We start from the raw sequence: 21111 nt of genomic DNA, 5'->3' as shown, positions 1-21111 counted from the left end.
AATCAGTATATAAAAAGCAACTTTTTAAATAAAATGTATATATGTATATGCACATAAAAAATAAGTATCATGCACACATATTAGTACATACATAAGAAAAATCAAGAAGAATCCTAAGTTGTCAGAAACTGCTCACTTTCTGTACATATACATCTATATTATATACATCACATTATTTTTATCAGAAAAATAATAGCTTGGCATATCCACCAGCGATATCAGAGTAGAAACTACAGCCAAACTTTCCACTCCCAGGACTCACTTGTGATCCTTGAAAATGTCCACTAGGAAATTTTGGTTAATGGCTGGAAATATTTTAAAGAGCTGCTTCTCCTTTAGCTTAGTGGCACAATCCTTTTCAAACATAAGTGTCTCCCGTTTCTAAAACAGAAACATAAAAAGCACCTTTAAGATGAAACATAAAACAATGCTGAACAAAAGCTGGTTATTCTGTTGCAAAAAGACTAACATTTTATAAGCCAGCCTTTCTTCACTGGTTAAAAGGCTGAAGTTAGTAGTGTAAGTATTTGTATACTATTTATATCCATGTTTTGCCAAGTACATAAAGCTGCTCATAAATATACACCTATGCGTACAATCACACAGATGCACACATGTGCATGTATATATAAACACACATACCTACATACAACCAATACATCTGATCACAATACATAAAAAGGACAGAAGATAACTATCTATAGCTAGTTCGAGTACTACATAAGAACACTGTGATCAGCGATCGGCACACATAAAATGTGCCCTATAGGTGTAGCAGGCTGTACTATCTAGGATTATCAAAGTACCGTGTCATCCTCACATAACAAAACTGCCTAACAAAGCATTTGTCAGAACACTGCTCATGCCATAAAATCCTGTACAATTGCTAAAAGTGGGCCACAAATTTAGTTCTGAGTCCCTTAGTGAACAAAGCAAAGGGGGAAACAAAGATTTTCAGTGTCCACAAAATAAAAACAAACCAGTGGCTCAGAAAAAGTACTGAGATCTAAAAGAAATTTCTCCCACAGTCCTCACAAAACAGACACTCTGTGATTCCACAAATATCCTCAAAAACATGTTCTCCTCAATGGGTAAAACCATAAAGTACAAAGAAGGTACAAATTCAGATAGAAAGGAAATCTTAAAATGCGTAATTTTTTAAGTTGTTTTAAATGTTTAATGGTACAAAGGAGATTCAATTCAACATGTCAATTAGTGTTTTTCCACAAATATATTTAGTCTAAAATAACTATCAGAATTCTTTTTCACAATTCATACTTGAGATCTCTAAAACCTCCACACCAGTTAAACATGGTGATACACATTTGCAATCCTAGTACTCAGCGGCTAAGGCTGGAGGATCACAAGTTTGAGGCCAGCCTGGATTACATGGTTAGACTCTGTCTCAAAAATTAAATGAAATTGTCAGGTACTATGGCTCATACCTGTAATCCTAGATACTCAGAAGGCTGAGATCTGAGGATCACAGTTTGAAGCCAGCCCAGGCAGGAAGTCTGTGATACTCTTATCTCCAATACAGCAACAAAACACTTAAAGTTTTGGTTTTGAGGGGTTTTTGTTTTGTTTTGTTTTGTTTTTTGGTTTCTGGTTTGTTTTTTTGTTTTTGTTTTTGGTAGTCAGGCTTGAACTCTGGGACTTGGCACTGTCTCTGAGCTCTTCAATTCAAGGCTAGCGCTCTCCTACTCAAACCACAGCGCCACTTCCAGTTTTCTGGTGGTTTACTGGAGATGAGTCTCACAGACTTTATTGCCCAGTCTGGCTTGGAACTGTGATCCTCAGATCTCAGCCTCCTTAGCAGCTAGGATTACAGTCATGAGGCACCGGCACCCGGCTAAACATCTTGTTTTTGTTTTTGTTGTTATTGTTGTTATTTTGGTCTGTGGTGGGGCTTGAACTCTGGGCTTGGCACTGTCCCTGCGTTCTTCAGCTCAAGGCGAGCACTCTACCACTTGAGCCACAGCACCACTTCCGGTTTTCAAGTGGTTTATTGGAGATAAGAGTCTCAAGGACTTTCCTGCCCAGGCTGGCTTTGAACATGATCCTCAGATCTCAACCTCCTGAGTAGTTAGGATTACAGACGTGAGCCACTGACACCCGGCTTCTTAAGTTTTTTTGAGCTGTGACTCAAGTGGTAGAGCGCTAACCTTGAGCAAAAAAAGTTCAAGCAGTGCCCAGGACCTGAGTTCAATCCTCAGGACCAGCACATTTTTTTTTAAAGTTATGGACTGAAAACTAATAACCTTATAATTTTACAATTACAATTAATTTTACAATTATTATAATTATTCAATTAATTATATCACACACTCTACATAAAAGTTTCTTTCATATTCTTTGCTCAAAAAATAAACAAGGTGAGCCTGGTGCTGGTGGCTCACGCCTGTAATCCTAGCTACACAGGAGGGTGAGATCTGAGGATCGCGGTTCACAGCCAATCCAGGCAGGAAAGCCCACAAAAGTCCACAAGACTCTTATCTCCAATAAGAAAACCAGAAGTGGCATTGTAGCTTAAGTGGCAGAGTGAGCTGAAGAGCTCAGGTACAGCGCCCAGACCCAGAGTTCAAACCTCATGACTGACCAAAAAAAAAAAAAAAAAGATAAACAAGGTATATTTTTCTGAGTACAAAGACTGAAGGGAAAACATTAAGTAATTTTCTCTCTGGCACTGAGGAATCTAAGGGTGGGAGGCACAGTTGTGCCAGCAACATGTGGTACCAGATGGCATGCGGTACTGGTAGGAAGCTAGGCCAAGAGCTGTGGGTCTGGGCTCCAGCAGAAGCACAGCCTCACCAGTCTGCCTTACACAGGCACCTGAGGCTACACATTAGACTCCAGATCACACAGCTGGACAACTCAAGTTTACTGGTGGAGGTCATATCCACCATAGCATTTTCTGAATCGATCTGAGCTCTAGTGATAGAGACCACAAAGAAATGTTGCAGTCCATGAAATAAGACTTTGGTTCTTTTCACAAGTTTAAGAAGAATATAAAGCTGTGTCTGTTGGAATCCAAGGCTCACGTTAGGGTTAGCTTGGTTTCAATAAGAAGCAAAAGATGAGCCAGGCACCAGTGGCTCAGGCCTGCAATCCTAGCTACTCAAGAGGCTGAGATCTTGAGGGTCAAGGTTCAAAGCCAGCCCAGGCAGGAACATCAGTGAGACTTTTATCTCCAATTAACCAGAAAACAGGAAGTGGTGCTGTGACTCAAATGGTAAAGCACTATCCTTGAGCTGAAGAGCTGAGGGACAATGGCCAAACCCAGAGTTCGAGGCCCATGACAGACGAAGAAGAAAAAAAAAGAAAGAAGAAAGAAGCAGCAGCAGCAGCAGCAGCAGATGGCTGCCCTGGCATGGGTGCTCACACCTATAATCCTAGCTACTCAGGAGACTAAGATCTGAGGACTGAAGTTTGGAACCAGCTCCAGAAGGAAAGTCCAAGAGATTTTTATCTCCAATTAACTGCCAAAAAAAAATCTAGACGTAAACTTGTGGCAACTTTATTATTATATTGAGGTTAGCTTCAAACCACAATTCTTAAATCTCAATCTCTGGAGTAGCAAAGATTATAGGTATAAGCCATGGGAACCTAGACTGTTTTGATTTATTTCTTTAATTCTGTCTGAATTTAAAACAAAAAAAAAGTTTAAGAAAAAGAAATGGAAAAGAAATCAAACTCACTTATGGATTAAAATTTAAATGTTGAAATAAGAAATGAAAGTAAGCCAGGATCATGCCTATAATCCTAGTGACAGTTTAAAACCAATCTGAGGATTGTAATTTAAAACCAATCTGAGAGAATAGGAAGATGGCTCAGTGGTAGAGTGCTTGCCTTGCATGCATAAGGCCCTGGGTTCGATTCCTCAGCACCACATAAGCAGAAAAAGCCAGAAGCGGCACTTTGGCTTAAGTGGTAAGCGCTAGCCTTGAGCTGAAGAGCTGAAGGACAGCGCCTAGGCCCAGAGTTCAGGTCTCACAAAGGACCCCCCCCCCCCAAAAAAAAAAAGTGAGAAAACCAATCTGAACAAGAAAGTCCATGAAACACTTATCTCCAGTAAACCACCAGAAAGCTGGAAGTGGCACTGTAGTTCAAAGTGGTAGAGTGATAGCTCTGAGCAAAAGGAGCTCAGGAATAGCACCCAGCCTTGAGTTCAAGCCCCACGACCAACAAAAAAGAAAAAAGAAAGAAAAGTAAATAAATCTCAAAGTAGTTTCTACTTGAACTTAATTGGAAAGTTAGAAAAGGAAGAATATTTCCTTTTAAATTCAAATTCTTAAGTTTCTGAAATTTTCTGTAAAAATTTTGTTTCAGAGATGGCTATATACTTATAACAAAATAGATACATTAGTAACTTCTGTATGAAATTATAGTTAAATGAAGATCCTTTTCCATTTTTTTCTAGAAGTAAAAAATTAAAGGTAAATGTTAACAATGAAGAACAATTTTGCAGATCACTTGCAAAATAAAAGAGTATCAACCTAGAAGCAAAAATCTCCAGCTTCAGATATTAAAAACATGTTTCGGTGTTGACATTAATTTCAACCTGTTTAAATATGAAGTCCAGTCTGGGAAACACAGAAGTAATGAAAATCACAAAGTAAGCAACACACAATCAGCTAGAGTCAGAGACAACAGTTTAGTATCTTACTAACATACCAAATCATGTTTTTCCTGTAAGGCAATTTCTTCTGACATTATTTCTCTGAGTGAGACTTTCTTAGTTTGAGTATTCCAATGATCCAGTAAGGGTAGCATTTCAGGGACTGCTAAAGTCTTCAGTAATTTTTTTCCAGTTCTCTGAGATGATTTTTGTTCAGGACTTTCAGTATGTCCAACCACAGAAGGATCTATAAGAACAATATAAACAGTACACATCCTCATTAATTCATGTACAAATTAAACATTATTCACTGTTACATCTACCGTATAGTGGTGAAAGAAATATGATTTTTTTAACTCTTCCATTTGTGAATATATTTCAACTCTGAAATTTCAAAATACACTATATAACTGTACACAAGAAATGATGTGTAAATATAGGAGTATTTCAAATGAGCAATGATATATATATATATATAAAACTATACATCAACTCAAAGCTTCTTAAGTCTTTTTCGTGTCAAACAGACATTAAAAATGGCATCATGTATTTAGGACAATGGGGGCCAGAGAAGTTACAGCCAATGGAAATGAGCTATTGGAACAGCTCTGCTCTGCTCTGCTCTGCCTAACTACTCCAAAGACTGAGGAGATCAATATTTTAGTAAATCTATTACTCACTGGAGGTGCACAAATACTGACATTCAAAGTAAGGAATTAAGCCAAGTGCCAGTGGCTTACACTTATAATCCTGTAATCAGGTAAGCCAGTGATTTACACCAGTAATCAGAGAGACTCTTATCACCAATTAACCAGCAAAAAGCTGTAAGTGGAGGTGTGGTTCAAGCAGCAACAGCCTTGGGCTGGGAAGGTGGCTCAGTGTTTGCCTTGAATTCCTGAGGCCCTAGGTTTGATTCCTCAGCACCACATAAGTAGAAAAAGTAGGAAGTGGCTCTGTGGCTCAAATGGTAGAGCACTAGCCTTGAGCTGAAGAGCTGAGGGACAGTGCCTAGGCCCAGAGTTCAGGCCCCACAACCAGGAAGGGAGGAAGGGAGGGAGGGAGGGATGGAGGGAGGGAAAGAGAGAGAGAGGGGGGGGGAGGGAGGGAGAGAGGGAGGGAGAGAAACAGAGAAAGAGAGAAAGAGAAAGAGAGAGGGAAAGAAAGAAGGGAGGGAGGGAGGGAGGGAGAGAGGGAGGGAGGGAGGGAGGGAGAGAAGGGAAGAAAGAAAGAAGGAAAGAAAGAAACAAACAAATGAACGAACGAAGGAAAGAAAGAAAGGAAAGCAAGCAAGCAGTATCAGCCTTGAGTGGAAACACTGGCAAGAGTGTAAGGCCCTAAGTTCAAACCCCAGTGTACACACACACACATATACACAAAGAGACCTGGTGTGGTTCAAGTAGCAAGTTTCAGCCATGAATGAAAATAAGCTGAGTCCCAGTACTAGAACAACCATACACACACAGAAAGAACACACTAAGTTCGACATCAAGACATTACATTAAAAGTAACAATATATGCTTTACCTTGCACAAACTTGCCACAAGATACCTCCTCTTGTCTTTGTCGCTCCTAAACAAAAATTTAGAGCAGGAGATTGGCAAAGGAGCAGATGATAGTAAACAGGTTAATTGCACTGTTTTACTGTATATTACATTTTCTTTTTGTAAAAATGTGAGCTAGTCTTACTAAACCTAAGTAAAACAATAAAATTAGATGAAGTTACAAAGTAGGATTACATGTATATATTTTTTTTCTACTTATAGAGCTCTTGTGCTGGATTTTTTAAAATTATTTTAAATTTAACCAATTAGTATTACAGTCTTTTGGAGAATTAATAAAAAAAGAAAAAAAGAAAAATAGCTGGGCGTGGTGGCTCACGCCTATAATCCTAGCTACTCAGGAGGCTGAGATCTGAGGATCAGGGTTCAAAGCCAGCCTGGGCAAGGAAAGTCCTTGAGACTCTTATCTCCAATAAACCACTAGAAAACTGGAAGTGGAGCTATGGCTCAAGCAGTAGAGAACGCCTTGAGCTGAAGAGCTGAGGGACAGCGCCCAAGCCCAGAGTTCAAGCCCCATGACCGACCAAAAAAAAAAAATTACATTTTTCCTTAGAGGAGGCTGCAATGCTTGGTAAGAAATGTACGCATTATCCTGCCCATGTAATTGTAACCCCTCTGTACAGTATGTTCACAAATAAAATTAAATTAAATTTAAAAAAAAAATGTAGGGGGGCTGGGAAGTTGGCTCAGTGGTAGAGCGCCTTGCATGCCTTGCATGCATGAGGCCCTGGGTTCGATTCCTCAGCATCACATAAGCAAAAAGAAAAAAGCCGGAAGTGGCACTGTGACTCAAGTGGTAGAGTGCTAGCCTTGAGCTGAAGAGCTGAGGGACAGCACTCAGGCCCAGAGTTCAGGCCCCACTACTGGACCCAAAAAAAAAAAAAAATGTAGGGTTTGGAATGTGGCTTAATGGTAGAGTACTTGCCTAGCATGCATGAAGCCCTGGGTCCAATTCTTCAGTGTCACAAACACAGAAGAGGCCGGAGGTGGCACTGTGGCTCAAGTGGTAGAGCGCTAGCCTTGAGCAAAAGAAGCTCAGGGACAGTGCCTAGGCCCTGAGTGCAAGCTCTAAGACTGGCCAAAAAAAATAATAAATCTACCATCACATTGCGCTCCATCACTAGTTATATAACTTGAACTATCTAGAACTATCTCAAATATTAAAAGAGAAAAATAATTTATAATCTATGAGAATTGGGAAATGAATGTTCACTCTCAAGTCAAAACTCAACAGAACTCTTTCATATGACATGGTGGATTTTACAACAAAACAACGGTGACAAAGCAAACAAAAAGAGCTCTTCATACAAAGAAGCCTACCAACCATTACAGATTCTTTCCATTTCTCATGAATCACTTTAGCGAGATTGAGATCTATATGAACCACACAATCCTCAACTGTTAGAGACCCTTGTGAAGGGGAGAAAGAAAAGAAAATATAATCATTACTCATTATACTTTTACAGAAAATACAGTCAACTAGCATACATAGAAAAGTAATCTGTATTTTTAATTACTAACATTTCTAGTTACTAAACCTCTTGGAATATTTTTGTATTATATGTCATTGTTTTCACACTTCTTGATTGGTATAATATATAAAATTTCATAATAAATCTATTTGTTATTCATTACCCTTAGTCTCAATATATTTCATTGATACAGATTTTTCAGAAAGTATATTCTCAAAAATTAATTCATTGGACTGGGAAGGTGGCTCAGTGGTAGAGCGCTTGCCTTGCATGCATGAGGCCCTGGGTTTAATTCCTCAGCACCACATAAGCAAAAAAAAAGAAAAAAGCCAGAAGTGGTGCTGTGGCTCAAGTGGTAGAGCACTAGCCTTGAGGTGAAGAGCTGAGGGACAGCACCCAGGCCCAGAGTTCAGGCCCCACAACCAGACCCCCCCCCAAAAAAAAAAAAATTTAATTCATGCTTTATATATACCTGAATGACATGTATCAGGGGACTAAAAAATGATCATATATGCAAGTAAAAGTGAAGTAAATACAAAAAAAATCAATATATACGAGATGGATATAGAACTCTACATAAAATATATTCTCTATTTCTTCAAATTACTTTTAAAAACAGAGTCTGCCAAACATTGGTGGCTCACGACTATGATCCTAGCTAGTCAGGAGGCTGAGATCTGAGGATCACGGCTCAAAGCCCAAGCAAAAAAGTCCATAAGAGTCTTATCTCCAATTAACCACCCCACCCCGCCCCACCCCACCCCCAAAAAAAACATAGAAGTGAATCTGTGGTTCTCAAATGGTAAAATGCTAACCTTGAGCATAAAAAAAGTGGCCAGGTCCTGAGTTCAAGCCCAAGGCACCCCCCAAAAAAAAATCCTCTAAAAAATATTTTGTGTGAAATCCCCCAACACTATCACATTTCAGTTAACATGAAATGATGTCATTGAAACAGAAACTTCTGTGTTCTAGTCAACCAAAAACAAACATATAGGTAATTTACTTTTTTCTTACCTGAATCAATACCAACTGGGCCAAATAGTTCATTGAGTTGAAAAGCCAGTTCAGGGGGTAAAGCCAATTCCAAACAGTCAATGGTCAGAGATTTGGCTGTCACTGGTGTGGGATTCAGTATGTCACTTTTGTTTTCTTCACTAACTCCAGCTGTCATAGTAGTTCCTGCCACTAGAACTTTCTCCATTTCCTGCTCATCTTCATTCAAAACTTCCTCTGTGTTTGCCAATTTGACATAATCCTTTGGGAGATTTTCATTTTTCTTCATTTCCAAAGAGTCAGTAACATAAACTTCTTCGTTTAATTCAAGATCAGATGTACCTGTTATAGAGTTTACGATATCTGACAAATTTAATGAATACATACTATCTCCAGACCCCGTGGCTACTAGATTATTCTGGATTTCATTCACATCTTTAGAGGCAGTGGACTTTGGAGTAGCTGGAAGAGACTGCTTAAAGCTATATAAACCTGGATTATTAGGAAGCACCCCGTTATTCCTGTTCCTGTCTATAGCAGCATTAGGAAATATGCTTGCTATGAAGCCACCAGAGTTCTCAGGAGTTATAGTTCCTGCCAGCTCCAAGTCCCCATTTTCTGCATCACAGGTGGTTTGGGCATTAGATTTATTGATACCAATTCCTGGACTAAATTCTTGCACAGAAGAATTAGAATCTTCTAAAGTTCCTCTTTGGCTAATAATTTCCTTCAAATTCAAACCGAGAGAAAAGGGCCCAACTTGTGAGTCATCATATGATTTTTGTAAATTCTCAGATTCCATATCCTCACATAATTTCGTTTCAGAATCCAACAAAAGGCTGGTGGTCCAAATAATATCCTTATTACACCTCTCATACAAGTCTTTCAGGGCTTCTAATGAAACAGAGCCAAATAGTTTACAAAGAATATTCAGATTTTCAGATTCATCAGCACTGGTAAGCTCACTTTCTTCAACAAACGTACTTTTATCATACATTACTCTATAAGGAATTGTTTCTTGCACATTTGATTTTGTGTTAATATTGAAAGTTTTTGGTTTAAATCCATCCAATCTTCCTGCTAATACTCTGACCGAATCTGAAACACTGATTTTATTCTTCTCTATTTTCCACAAGAGAGCAAAATCCTGTGGTTCAGTCTGTGTAGACATGCCTACTTCTATTCCAGGGACTCCTTTAGGCATTGCCCCTGGAAATTCAGCTGAAGTCTGTGGTCCTACTACTCTAGGAATAGTTGCTGCACTACTGGTAAAAGTAAGAGGCAGTGTGTGCCTATGGATCTTTTTACTTAGACAAGGCTGATTATCCTGGGTCACTTCACTGGATAGCATTTCAGAACTTTGGAGAGTGGGACTACCCAACGTTTTCAGTTCTTCAGGGCTTGTGCCCCAACAAACCTCCCGTGGTCTGTATAAGGATATTTCATTCATACTGTCGCTAGTTCCAAATTCTAGGATAGATTCACTTAAACCAGCCTTCGATATTCTTGATCTTGGCTCTCTTTGAGCTAAAGAAGCAGATGAAGGCCAGTCACTCACAATACTAAATGAGTTGTTTTCAGTATTTGTATAAGAATCATATTGACAGCTATTGAGGAATTCTGAGGGATCATCACACTGGGACTTCCTGCTGTCCTCTACAATTTCCTGTGGGGATCCTTGTTGTTGGATATGATCTGCATTCATACATATATTAGTATCTAATACTCTGCGTGACTGAGGGCGATTATACTTTTTGTCAGTTTGTATAGATGAGGCTTTTTCAGTTTTCCGATTCCTTTTTGTCCTCTGACAAATCGTCTTATCAACAGGCCAGTCACCAACAAAATTTGATAGCTCTTGTCTAGGAAGCTTTTCCAAAGTTGATTTGTTTTTTTGTTTCCCATTGGGTTTTTTCTTTACTGTTGTTCGTTCTTCTAATATCTCACTAGGTGAAGGTTTTTCATTTTGAACAGGTATAGTATTTGCAAGATCAGTGTCTTCTTGATTATTTTCCCCACAGCAAATATTCAGTGATGCTCTGTCTACAGGACTGTGTGCATCAATTTTAGCTTTTTCAGATGTTAATTCTACTTGTTCTTCTTCACTTCTGTCTGTTGCCTGAATTTTGCTTTCAGAGTTAGGAAAATACATGTGTGGAGCTTCCTGAATGAAAGCACTCTGTGTACTCTGATTCATACCACTTATTTCTTTTCTGCCTTTGTTTAAATCTACATTAGGGAGATATGTCATATTCTCAGGTAACACATTTTCTTTGGCCACTTCAAGATTCTCCTCTTCAATTAATTCTAAGTGTTTCAAAGATGAGGATAAAACATTTTCTTCTTTTTCAGAGGTAACATCTTCATTGTCTCTTGGGCTGTAAGATGTTTTAAAAAAGTATCATAAGAAAGTCTCTTACTATATTCATTAATATTATGTTTAAAGAAGCATTCAACTGCAAGATAGCAATCCTAAACATTTTTAATAAATAACATTACAAAATTATAAATTATAAAAGGCAGAGCCAGGTCTGGAAATGTGGCTTAGTGATAGAGTACTTGCCTACCATGTATGAAGCCCTGGGTTTGAGGGCTGGGATGTAGCTCAGTGGCAAAGCGCTTGCCTAGCAAGTGCAACGTCCTGGGTTCGATCCCCAGTACAAAAAAAAAGAAAAAAGAAAAAAAGAAAAAAATACAGTTTTAAAAAAAAAAAGCCCTGGGTTTGATTCCTTGGTACCACATACACAGAAAAAGCTGGAAGTACCGCTGTAGCTCAAATGTTAGAGTGCTAGCCTTGAGAAAAAGCAGCTCAGGGACAATACCTAGGCCCTGAGGTCAAGTCCCAAGACTGGCCAAAAAAAAAAAAGACAGAGCCAGTATAGTAGATTACACACTTGTAATCTCAGTGAGAGGTTTGTGAGTTCCAAGCTAATTTAGGCAACATAGCAAATTTAAGGCTAGACTGGGCTACATAAATCATAAAAACAAAAACTACTTTTTGATTATAAAAGCTGGGCTGGGAATAAAGCTCAGTGGCAAAGCATTGTGGTAGAACACTTGCCTAGCATGTGTAAGATCCTGAGTTCAACCCGGAGTAGAACTGAAAAAAAAAACAAAAACAAAAAAACAATAGCAGCTAATCTCCATCTTTCCCTCAGAAACTATAAACATATACAAAGCAAACTGTTTTTGAGTAGTAACCACAAGATTTTCAGTTAAGGTGCCCATTATGCATTAAATATTAAAGTAGAAGAGTCTGCCCTCCTGGTTTATTTGATATTTATTGAAGTTTAGACTAGGTCCACCTTTATATCTGTCATTTGTTACAGAGGGGCTTCCATTATAGTCACAAAAATCCACCAACAGAACTGACATGCTTTAGAAAAATTAGGGAAAGGATTTCCTTTAATGTGTTACATATGAAATGGTATTAAACCACCTTGGATATTGTTTTCAAACTCAGAGCACTTTTGCCTATCAATTATACTTTCCACTTCTATTTTTCTTTATTCAGTTATCAATTTATCTTCCTTTCTTTCTTTATTCCGGGAACTCTCAAAGTCGCAACTCCCATGAAACCTTTTTTCTTTTTGTAGGTTGTGGGGCTTGAATTTGGGGCTTGAGCACTGTCCCTAAGCCTCTTAGTGCTCAAGGCTAGCACTCTACCACTTAAGCCACAGAGCCACTTCTGGTTTTTGAGTGGTAAATTGGAGTTATGAGTCTCATGGGGACTTTTCTGCCTGGGCTAGCTTTAAACCGTGATCTTCAGATCTCAGCCTCCTGAGCAGCTAGGATTACAGGCATAAGCCATCAGCGCCCGGCTCCCATGAAACCTTTCTAAACTACACATGACTAGCATTATGTCTGTACCCATGTTATTCTAGGTCCTTTGAGGTGTTCATTTATAATCTTTGTAAGATCCTTACAAACAGAGTGTTATTAGTGCCATTCTGGTATAAGAAGTTGAAGTATACAGAGATTCTATAATTATCAAAGATTACAAGCTTTATGATTTGAATTCAGAAAAAAAAATATGAGCCGGGTGCTGGTGGTTCACACCTGTAATCCTAGCTACTCAGGAGCCTCAGATCTGAGGATTGCAGTTCGAAGCTAGCCCAGGCAGGAAAGTCCATGAGACTCTTACCTACAATTAACCACAGAAAAAAGCCAGAAGTGGCACTATGGCTCAAAGTGGTAGAGCACTAGCATTGATGAAAAGAAGCTGGGGACAGTGCCAAAACCCTGAGTTGAAGCCCCAGGATCAGCACCAAAAAAAAAAAAAAGAACAACAACTGAACAACAACAAGAAGAGAGGAGGAGGGAAAGGAACAGGAGGAAGAAAGAGGAAAACAAAAATATGCCTTCAGTCTATGGTCTTAACCACTTTTCAACTTTGCCTTTCCAAAAGGCATTTGTGAATTTCCATATCCCATACCCAAATCCGTAACACAGCCTCCCCATGCCTTGCCATAATACTACACAGGTAATTAAGAACTGCTTCTTTACACACTTCTTCAATTTTAATAGAATCAGTACTGCTGTGACTCAGATAAGGTTCCTCAGTAACTCATGCCTCAAAGTACTGGTCTTCTGGGAGGCCCAACTGGGAAGTAGCAGAACCTCTGAGGAATTTTGTTATAAAGACCCTAAGCTGACAAGTAGTTTCTGGACTGCAAACTTCCAGAGGGCTCTGACTTATATTACTTAATAAAAGTATACTGTGAATAATTTCTGTGATACTATTGTGAAAGAGTATTTCCACTAAAACATTAGAAAATTAATAAGTGATATGGGTATATACAGAATAACAACAAAGGAGAAAAGGAGGTTACTGGAATAACAGAAGACATCATGTAAGTATATTCATAGCATATTCATAGACTTACAAAACCCTGAGCCTAATAGAAAATCTTTCATCTTCCACAAAAACTTTTCCTCTAATTTTGTTTATTGTCAGATAACTCCAGGTGAGAATGTACAAACAACAAAGGTCTGTCTTATTTTTAAAGTTAACTGGCAGTGATTCCACAAGCTCTAAAAGTTATCATTAAAAAAACAAAAACAAAAAACGGGGGCTGAGAATGTGGCCTAGTGGTAGAGTGCTTGCCTACCATGCATGAAGCACTGGGTACAATTCCTCAGTACCATATACACAGAAAAAGCCAGAAGTGGCGCTGTGGCTCAAGTAGTAGAATGCTAGCCTTGAGCAAAAGCTCAGGGACAGTGCCTAGGCCCTGAGTTCAAGCCCCAGGACTGGCAAAAAAAAAAGTTTCAAATTAAATTTGTATGAATAAGACACTTTAACCAACCTGGAACTTCTATCCTCATAAGCATATGCACACAATTCAATCCGTTCAGTCTTCTCTGGAACTGAAGAACTCATGATTATGGGCACTGAAACAAAGCGCTGATAGTGTTCCAACATTCTTGTGATTTTTTCTTTGCTTACTCCATGAATATTACGCCTGAAAATTCCAGGGAAGAAGAGCACAGAAAAAATATTGATAATTAAGTTTCAAAAAAAGAACAGAAAAATAGTACATTTCTTTCATACTTGTCAGTGCTGAGGGCTGAACTCAGGACTTTGCATATGCTAAGGCAAGCACTCCACCACTGAACTTTATCCCAACCCCATTAATCATACATTTTTGTATATGTGTGTGCCAATAGTGGGACTTGAACTCGGGGCTTGGGAGCTGACCTTTTATTTTTTCACTCAAGTCTGCTGCTCTACCACTTGAGCCACAGCTCCACTTCTGGCTTTTTTGGTGGTTAACTGGAGATAAGAGTCTCACAGACTTTGTTGCCCAGGACGGCTTTGAACAGTGATCCTTAGATATAAGCCCCCTGAGTAGCCAGGATTATAGGTATGAGCCACCAGCACCTGGCTGTGATTTCTAATATAATATATATCAGAACATGTTGGTACATATCAGTAATTCCAGAACCCAGAAGGGTGAGGCAGTAGCATGGCAAGTTCAAAGCTAGCCTGGGCTAGCTAGTGTGAGACCCTATCTAAAACCCTGTCCCCCAAAATGAATACCAAAATGGGTTTATTAAGATATGATATATTTTTTTTCTATTTTTTCATTTTAGTCATGATTTCTTTTTTCTTCCTTTATATTGTTAGTTGTAGGGCTTGAACTCGGGGCCTGGGCGCTTCCCTGAGCTCTTCCGCTCAAAGTTACTGTTCTACAACTTTGACCAAACCTCTACTTCTGATTTTGGAGTGGTTAATTGGAGATAAGTGTCTCACTGGGACTTTTCTGCCTGGGCTGGCTTTGAATCACGATCCTGAGATCTCAGCCTCCTGAATAGCTAGGAATACAGGCATGAGCCATGGACACATGGCTAGTCATGATTTCTTAATTTACCATTTCTTTAATTATCCCATATAATCCTTATGAACTTGAGAAAAAGCAGTCTCAATAACTTTGAAAAGATGTTCTCAAGCTCTGTAAAAAAATTCCCCTAGGAACATGAGTCATTTCAAGACTTTAATTGAGCTAGTAATAAGCATCTCACTATATAGGGTTCTACTTAACTACTATGACAGACTAGATGTCTTACAGTGCCTTCTCGTTAAATAAAACTAGATCCCAAGTAAATTAAAACAAGGTGTTCATTACACTTTAAGTGCAAACTAAAAAAAAAAAATCCTAGCATATGAAGTCTGTGGATGTCCAAGTAAGTTTATTATTTGTGCCTTCACTCATAAAGGCTTATTTGTGTGTTTTATTAATGGGCTTATATTTAGCTAAAACATTACACATGGATATCCTTGGGCCTTAAGTTAAGGGTGTTTTCATTTATACAGCATCTGGATTTATATCTGCCAGCAGGTCAGCTAGGTATGTTTAATCCATCCACAGGTCTGTCTTAACAAAATATCTCAGTTGCAACTTTTTTAACTTGGGTTGGATTCAACACTTTGTGTCTGAATCCCAGAACTAATATTAGCGCTTGCCTCTTGGGTGAATCTGGCTTTCATATTTACCTTTCCTCGATCTCGTCTGGTTTCTGATCACAGAAGGAGCAGAGATGGAAAATATGAAAAAAGAGGTTAAGAAACATAGACATGGACGCCGGAACAAAAAAGTCTGTATATACCTAATCCAAGTCCCAGGAAGAGAAGAAAGTGGGACAAAAGCAACTTAATACAAAATGCTGGGTTTTCCAGAACTGATGAAAGATACTAATCCCCTGATTTCAGTAGCCAAGGAGCCAAACAAATCCTAAAAAAAGATTTTTTTTTTAGTGAGAAATCTATAACTAGAAACAATGTACTAAAACTGTTACTCAAAGACAAAGAGATGATACTTTAAAATAGCCTGCAAGTTTTGTTTTTTTTTTTTTAATTTAAGCTAGCCATACACAAAGAAACCAATGATTAAATTCATAGCTAACTTAACAGTAATGGAATTGAGACAATAATTAAATGTTATCTTTAATAACTGAAAATAGCTTGTCAATCTAGATTATATACCAAAAGTACCTTAAAAGAATGAGGGCAATACAAGATTTTCAAAGCTGGGCGCTGGCAGCTCACTCCTATAATCCCTAGCTCTCAGGAGGCTGAGTTCTGAGGATCGCAGTTCAAAGCCAGCTGTGCAGAAAAGTCCCTGTGAGACTCTTATATACAATAAACTACTCAAAAAAAAAAAAAAAAGCGAGAAGTATTGCTGTGTCTCAAGTGGTAGAGGGCAGGCCTTGAACACAAAGAGGCTCAGGTATAGCTCCCAGGCCCTGAGTTCAAGCCCCAGAACAGCAAAAAAAAATTCAAACTAAAATTTAAAAACAAAGAATTCAACAAGCAGATTAGACTTTGTAAAAAAAAAAATTTGAGGTAAACTATCAGGCAGGTGGAAACTCTCAGAATAAAGTCTATGAGGGCTGGGAAGGTAGCTTAGTGGTAGAGTGCTTGCCTTGCATGCATGAGGCCCTGGGTTCGATTCCTCAGCACCACATAAGCAAAAAGAAAAAACCCGGAAGTGGTGCTGTGGCTCAAGTGGTAGAGCGCTAGCCTTGAGCTGAAGAGCTGAGGGACAGCGCCCAGGCCCAGAGTTCAGGCCCCACAACCGAACCAAAAAAAAAAAAAAAAAGAATAAAGTCTATGATGCAAGGAAAACAGAAGTGCAAAGCAGTGATTACATGAGTAAAAACCAGCACTTCTTCAGATACTGGAGAGTGACACTATGTAAGTTGAAAGGGAAGTTTAAGTACCATAGTTATAATGCTTTTAGTCTTAGTATTTATGAAGAAGCCTAAAAAATTAGTTTAAAATATACACGATAAAACGTATAATGTAGCCACTAAAAATAAACATGATGTATTTAATGTACAAATTCGAATAGAAAAAAAATTGAACTAGAAAATTTAGATTTGACCCAAAAAAATCCAAGATAAGGCATAGCAGGAGAAGAAAAGCCACATACTTTTCTGTGCTAAAAGAACAACCATAGAAAAGGTGAAATAAATAGAACAGTAAGAAATAAAGAAATGACCATGAACTGTGTTTATCCACTATAAGCCAAAACAAGATAGAGTAGAATTTTCAAAACTAGCCATACTGGTTTATAAGAGATAGTGCCCACCATAAGAGTACTAAAAGAATGAAAGAAAAAAGAAGGAACAAGAAATAACATTCAAATACTAAGAAAAGGAAATGGATATGGTTCTATTACTATTAGACAAATTAGATTGCACAACAAAAAGTACTGGTAAAGATAAAAGGAAATCACTAGGAAAGGATAAAAGATTTGATTAGTGATATCAAAATCAGCACCTACAAAACGAGGGATGTGGCTCAAGAGGTAAAGTGCTTGAGTAGCATGTGCCAGGCTCTAGTTTTAATCCTAGTATTGTTAAAAACAAAAGCCAGCTCCTATGAACTTCAACAACTAACCTCAGAATATATAAATGAGCATGGATAGAATAAGGAGAAACTGACAGCATAATAAGGATATTTAAATACATACGTCACATATCCCCCTTCCAAAATAAACCCATTAATAAGACAAAAAAAGGCAAAAAAGGCTGCAGATGTTGAGCAACGGAATTAGCAAGAATGATTATTGGGTATATTAACCCACTAAAACTATACATTCTTACCAAGCAAACCTGGAACAATTATTAAGATGTAACAATTAACCAGGCCATAAACCTACTATAGAGCTCAGTTGAAAGTCAACTTTTTTTAAAAAGACCTTTCTGCTCAGAAATTTTAAAACATAGCTGTAAATAACCCAAGTTAAAGAATTTTGGGAAGGTGGCTCAGTGGTAGAGCGCTTGCCTTGCATGCATGAGGTTCAATTCCTCAGCACCACATAAGCAAAAAGAAAAAAGCCGGAAGTGGCACTGTGGCTCAAGTGGTAGAGTGCTAGCCTTGAGCTGAAGAGCTGAGGGACAGCGCCCAGGCCCAGAGTTCAAGCCCCACAACCAACGAAAATAAGTAAATAAAAGCCTAGCTACTCAAAGGCTGAGATCTGAGGATTATGGTTTGAAGCCAGCCCATGCAAAAAAGTCCATGAGACTTTTATCTCCAAAACTTAACCACCAAAAAGCCAGGAGTAGTGCTGTACCTCAGGTAGAAGAGCATTAGCCTTGAACACAAAAGCTCAGTCACAGCACCCGGTACTGAGTTCAAGCCCCAAGACCAGCACTAAATAAATAACAACCAAGAGAAAGTATTCTATATCAAAATTTGGAGATCAGATAAAATACTGCTCAAGAAAATGTATAGCATCAAGAATACATACTAAAAGATGACCCAAACCCTCAAGAAAATAAGTTTTTAAAGTAAGCAAAGCAAAATAGATATCTTTAAAGGCTAAGAATATAGAAAAAAGAGAAGCAGAAATGAATTAAACATATTACAACTTACAAAACAGAAAGATCAACCAAATCAAGAGTTATTTGAAAAGGCTTACTCAAAACAAACCTCATCTCCAGTAAGAATAAATACGAAAAAAGGGACATAAATTCAACTGAACTTTGTTACAAATAAAATACCAGATCCAGTCAGTTTTAAAAGTTTAGGCAAACTTTATCAAATACCACGAACTCTGAATAAGAAATTAAAAATAGACTGGGCACTGGTAGCTTACACCTGTAACCTTAGATACTCAGGAGGCTGAGATTTGAGGATTGTGGTCAAAAGCCAGCCCAAGCAGAGAAGTCTGAGAAACTCTTAACTCCTATTAATCACAGAAAAAACAGGAAGTGAATCTGTGGTTCAAGAGGCAGAGTGCTAACTTTTAGCAAAAAGAGCTAAAGGACAGTGCTCAGGCCCACAGTTCAAGCCCTAGGACCAGCAAAAAAGAAAAAATACTTCCCCATTAATTTTATGAATCTAAAATTATACCAAAGTCATGCATGCATGTCTATCTAGTAACTATTATACTGATGCAAAACTCCTGAAGGAAATACAGAAAACCAAACCCTGTATTGTATTAAAAGAATAATTAAAAAGGGGCTGGGAAGGTGGCTCAGTGATAGAGTGCTTGCCTTGCATGCATGAGGTCCTGGGTTCAATTCCTCAGCACCACATAAGCAGAAAAAGCCGGAAGTGGAGGTTTGGCTCAAGTGGTAGAGTGCTAGCCTTGAGGTAAAGAGCTGAGGGACAGTGCCCAGGCCCAGAGTTCAGACCCCATGACTGACCAAAAAAAAAAACAAAAAAAACAAAAGAATAATAATAAAAAGAATAATAAATAGTAGAGATATATTATACAGCATGGATGGACCTTGAAACATTATTCTACTTTAGCTGAAATATGCCAGACATAAAAGGCCGTAAGAGGACATGTTATGCCAGACATAAAAGGACATTCCTTTTCTGTAATGTCCAGAATAGGAAACTCAACAGAAAGAGAAGAGAGATTAGCAGTTGGCTATAATTAGGAGTACTTGGGAGTAAGTAACTACTAGCAGATATATTTTGAGGAACTGGAAATGTCCTTGAATTACACAGTAGTAATGGTCACGTAACACTGGAACTCTACTAGAGTCAAGCTGTTCTAATTTAGTGTTGAAATTAGTTTAAATTGTTAAGATGAAACTAGTTTGATCAAAATTAAGTTACATCTATCTTCTAAGGAAATGCAGAGGGCAAAGAAAAACATTTCATTTCCTATGGTAAGAAACTCTTTCATTAAAGCCAAGCAACCAAATAAAGAAAAAAGTATAATCTTGACCGAGAGCTGAAATTCCTGTATACCTAGATACTTGCTACCTTTTCTATCTCTACCTCTTGCTACCTTCCAGTATTCTAAGTCACTGGACAGTTACAGATCCTTCCAGCACTATACCCAAATTGAACAGTCTATATCTATTCTCAGACATTGACATATTATTAAAAGAAACTACCATTTAACCATATAAGACAATAAGAATGTTTTTGACTATGAACTCAATTTTAGATACAAAAAGCTTCCAACTTCATAAAACTAGGAGAAAGCATAAATCAAATAACGTTTCTATTATTAATAAGGCTGAATTCTAACCATTTTTAATTCTATTATTAATAAGGCTGAATTCTAACCATTTTTATTTCATTCATCATTTATATAAGTAAAAAAAAATCTAGATGGACTTCCCATCATTGTTATGAAACAAAAAAAAAAAAAGAGAGAGAGAACAATGACAAAAAATGTTAAACAAATTCAAGTTTTACCTTGCAAGCTCCTTTGGCTTGAACTTCCACCATGTGTCTGGTTCCCGGAAAAGGACTTTATATTTATGCTTCTGAGACTACATATAAAAAAGACATTAAAACAAACATTTTGAATATTTTGTGAAACTAAACATATTATTCCTAAATTCATAGCATGTTAAAAATGAAAGAACCAAGGTAAATTCCAGTGGCTCATACCTACTATCCTAGCTACTTACGAGGCTGAGATCTGAGGATCATGGTTCAAAGCTAACACAGATGACTCTTATCTCCAACTAACCAGCAAAAAGAGTAGCTGTGGTTCAAATGGTAAAGCATCAGCCTTGAACAAAAAAGCTCAGACAGGGCCCACATCCTGAGTTCGAGCCTCAGGACCAGCCTGTGCATGTGCGTACACACACACACACACACACACACACACACACACACACACACACACCCAACACACACACACACCCAACACACACACACACACACCCAACACACACACACACACACACAAAAAAATACCTCAAAAATTCAAAGATGACTCAAAGATTCTCTCATGGATATGTTAAACTGATAAAAATCTTTTTGATGCAGCAATTTATTTCCAGAAATGTAGCACTGAAAATACTAACATGATGGGTTGGGAAGGTGGCTCAGTGGTAGAGTACTTGCCTTGCATGCATGAGGCTCTGGGTTCAATTCCTCAGCACCACTTAAGTAGAAAAAGCTGGAAGTGGCACTGTGGCTCAAGTGGTATAGTGCTAGCCTTGAGCTGAAGAGCTGAGGGACTGTGCCCAGGCCCAGAGTTCA

The 21111-nt window shown here is 38.2% G+C and overlaps 1 protein-coding gene and 1 long non-coding RNA gene across 6 annotated transcripts in view; one reads left to right on the top strand and one right to left on the bottom strand.

Annotated features, from left to right (window-relative positions):
* The window catches only part of N4bp2 (NEDD4 binding protein 2), a 69436-nt gene that overhangs the window by 17862 nt on the left and 30463 nt on the right, over positions 1–21111 (bottom strand). For all 5 annotated transcript variants that reach the window (XM_042678099.1, XM_042678100.1, XM_042678104.1 and 2 more), the window contains 7 exons: positions 20314–20390; positions 13952–14107; positions 8664–11020; positions 7502–7587; positions 6142–6187; positions 4675–4865; positions 263–381 (listed from right to left, as the gene is read on the bottom strand). In XM_042678099.1, the coding sequence (XP_042534033.1) occupies positions 263–381; positions 4675–4865; positions 6142–6187; positions 7502–7587; positions 8664–11020; positions 13952–14107; positions 20314–20390 (3032 nt within the window). The remainder of the gene's footprint in view (positions 1–262; positions 382–4674; positions 4866–6141; positions 6188–7501; positions 7588–8663; positions 11021–13951; positions 14108–20313; positions 20391–21111) is intronic.
* On the top strand, positions 10938–20084 carry LOC122106668. Its single transcript, XR_006147225.1, has 3 exons — positions 10938–11022; positions 16852–16855; positions 20070–20084. It is a non-coding gene; the product is annotated as an uncharacterized LOC122106668 (long non-coding RNA).

Source organism: Dipodomys spectabilis, unplaced genomic scaffold (assembly GCF_019054845.1).
Source record: "Dipodomys spectabilis isolate Male_0828 unplaced genomic scaffold, ASM1905484v1 ptg000043l, whole genome shotgun sequence".
Lineage (NCBI taxonomy): Eukaryota > Metazoa > Chordata > Mammalia > Rodentia > Heteromyidae > Dipodomys > Dipodomys spectabilis.
Note: the sequence above shows the minus strand (reverse complement) of the source record. Positions and strands in the feature narration are given on the sequence as shown.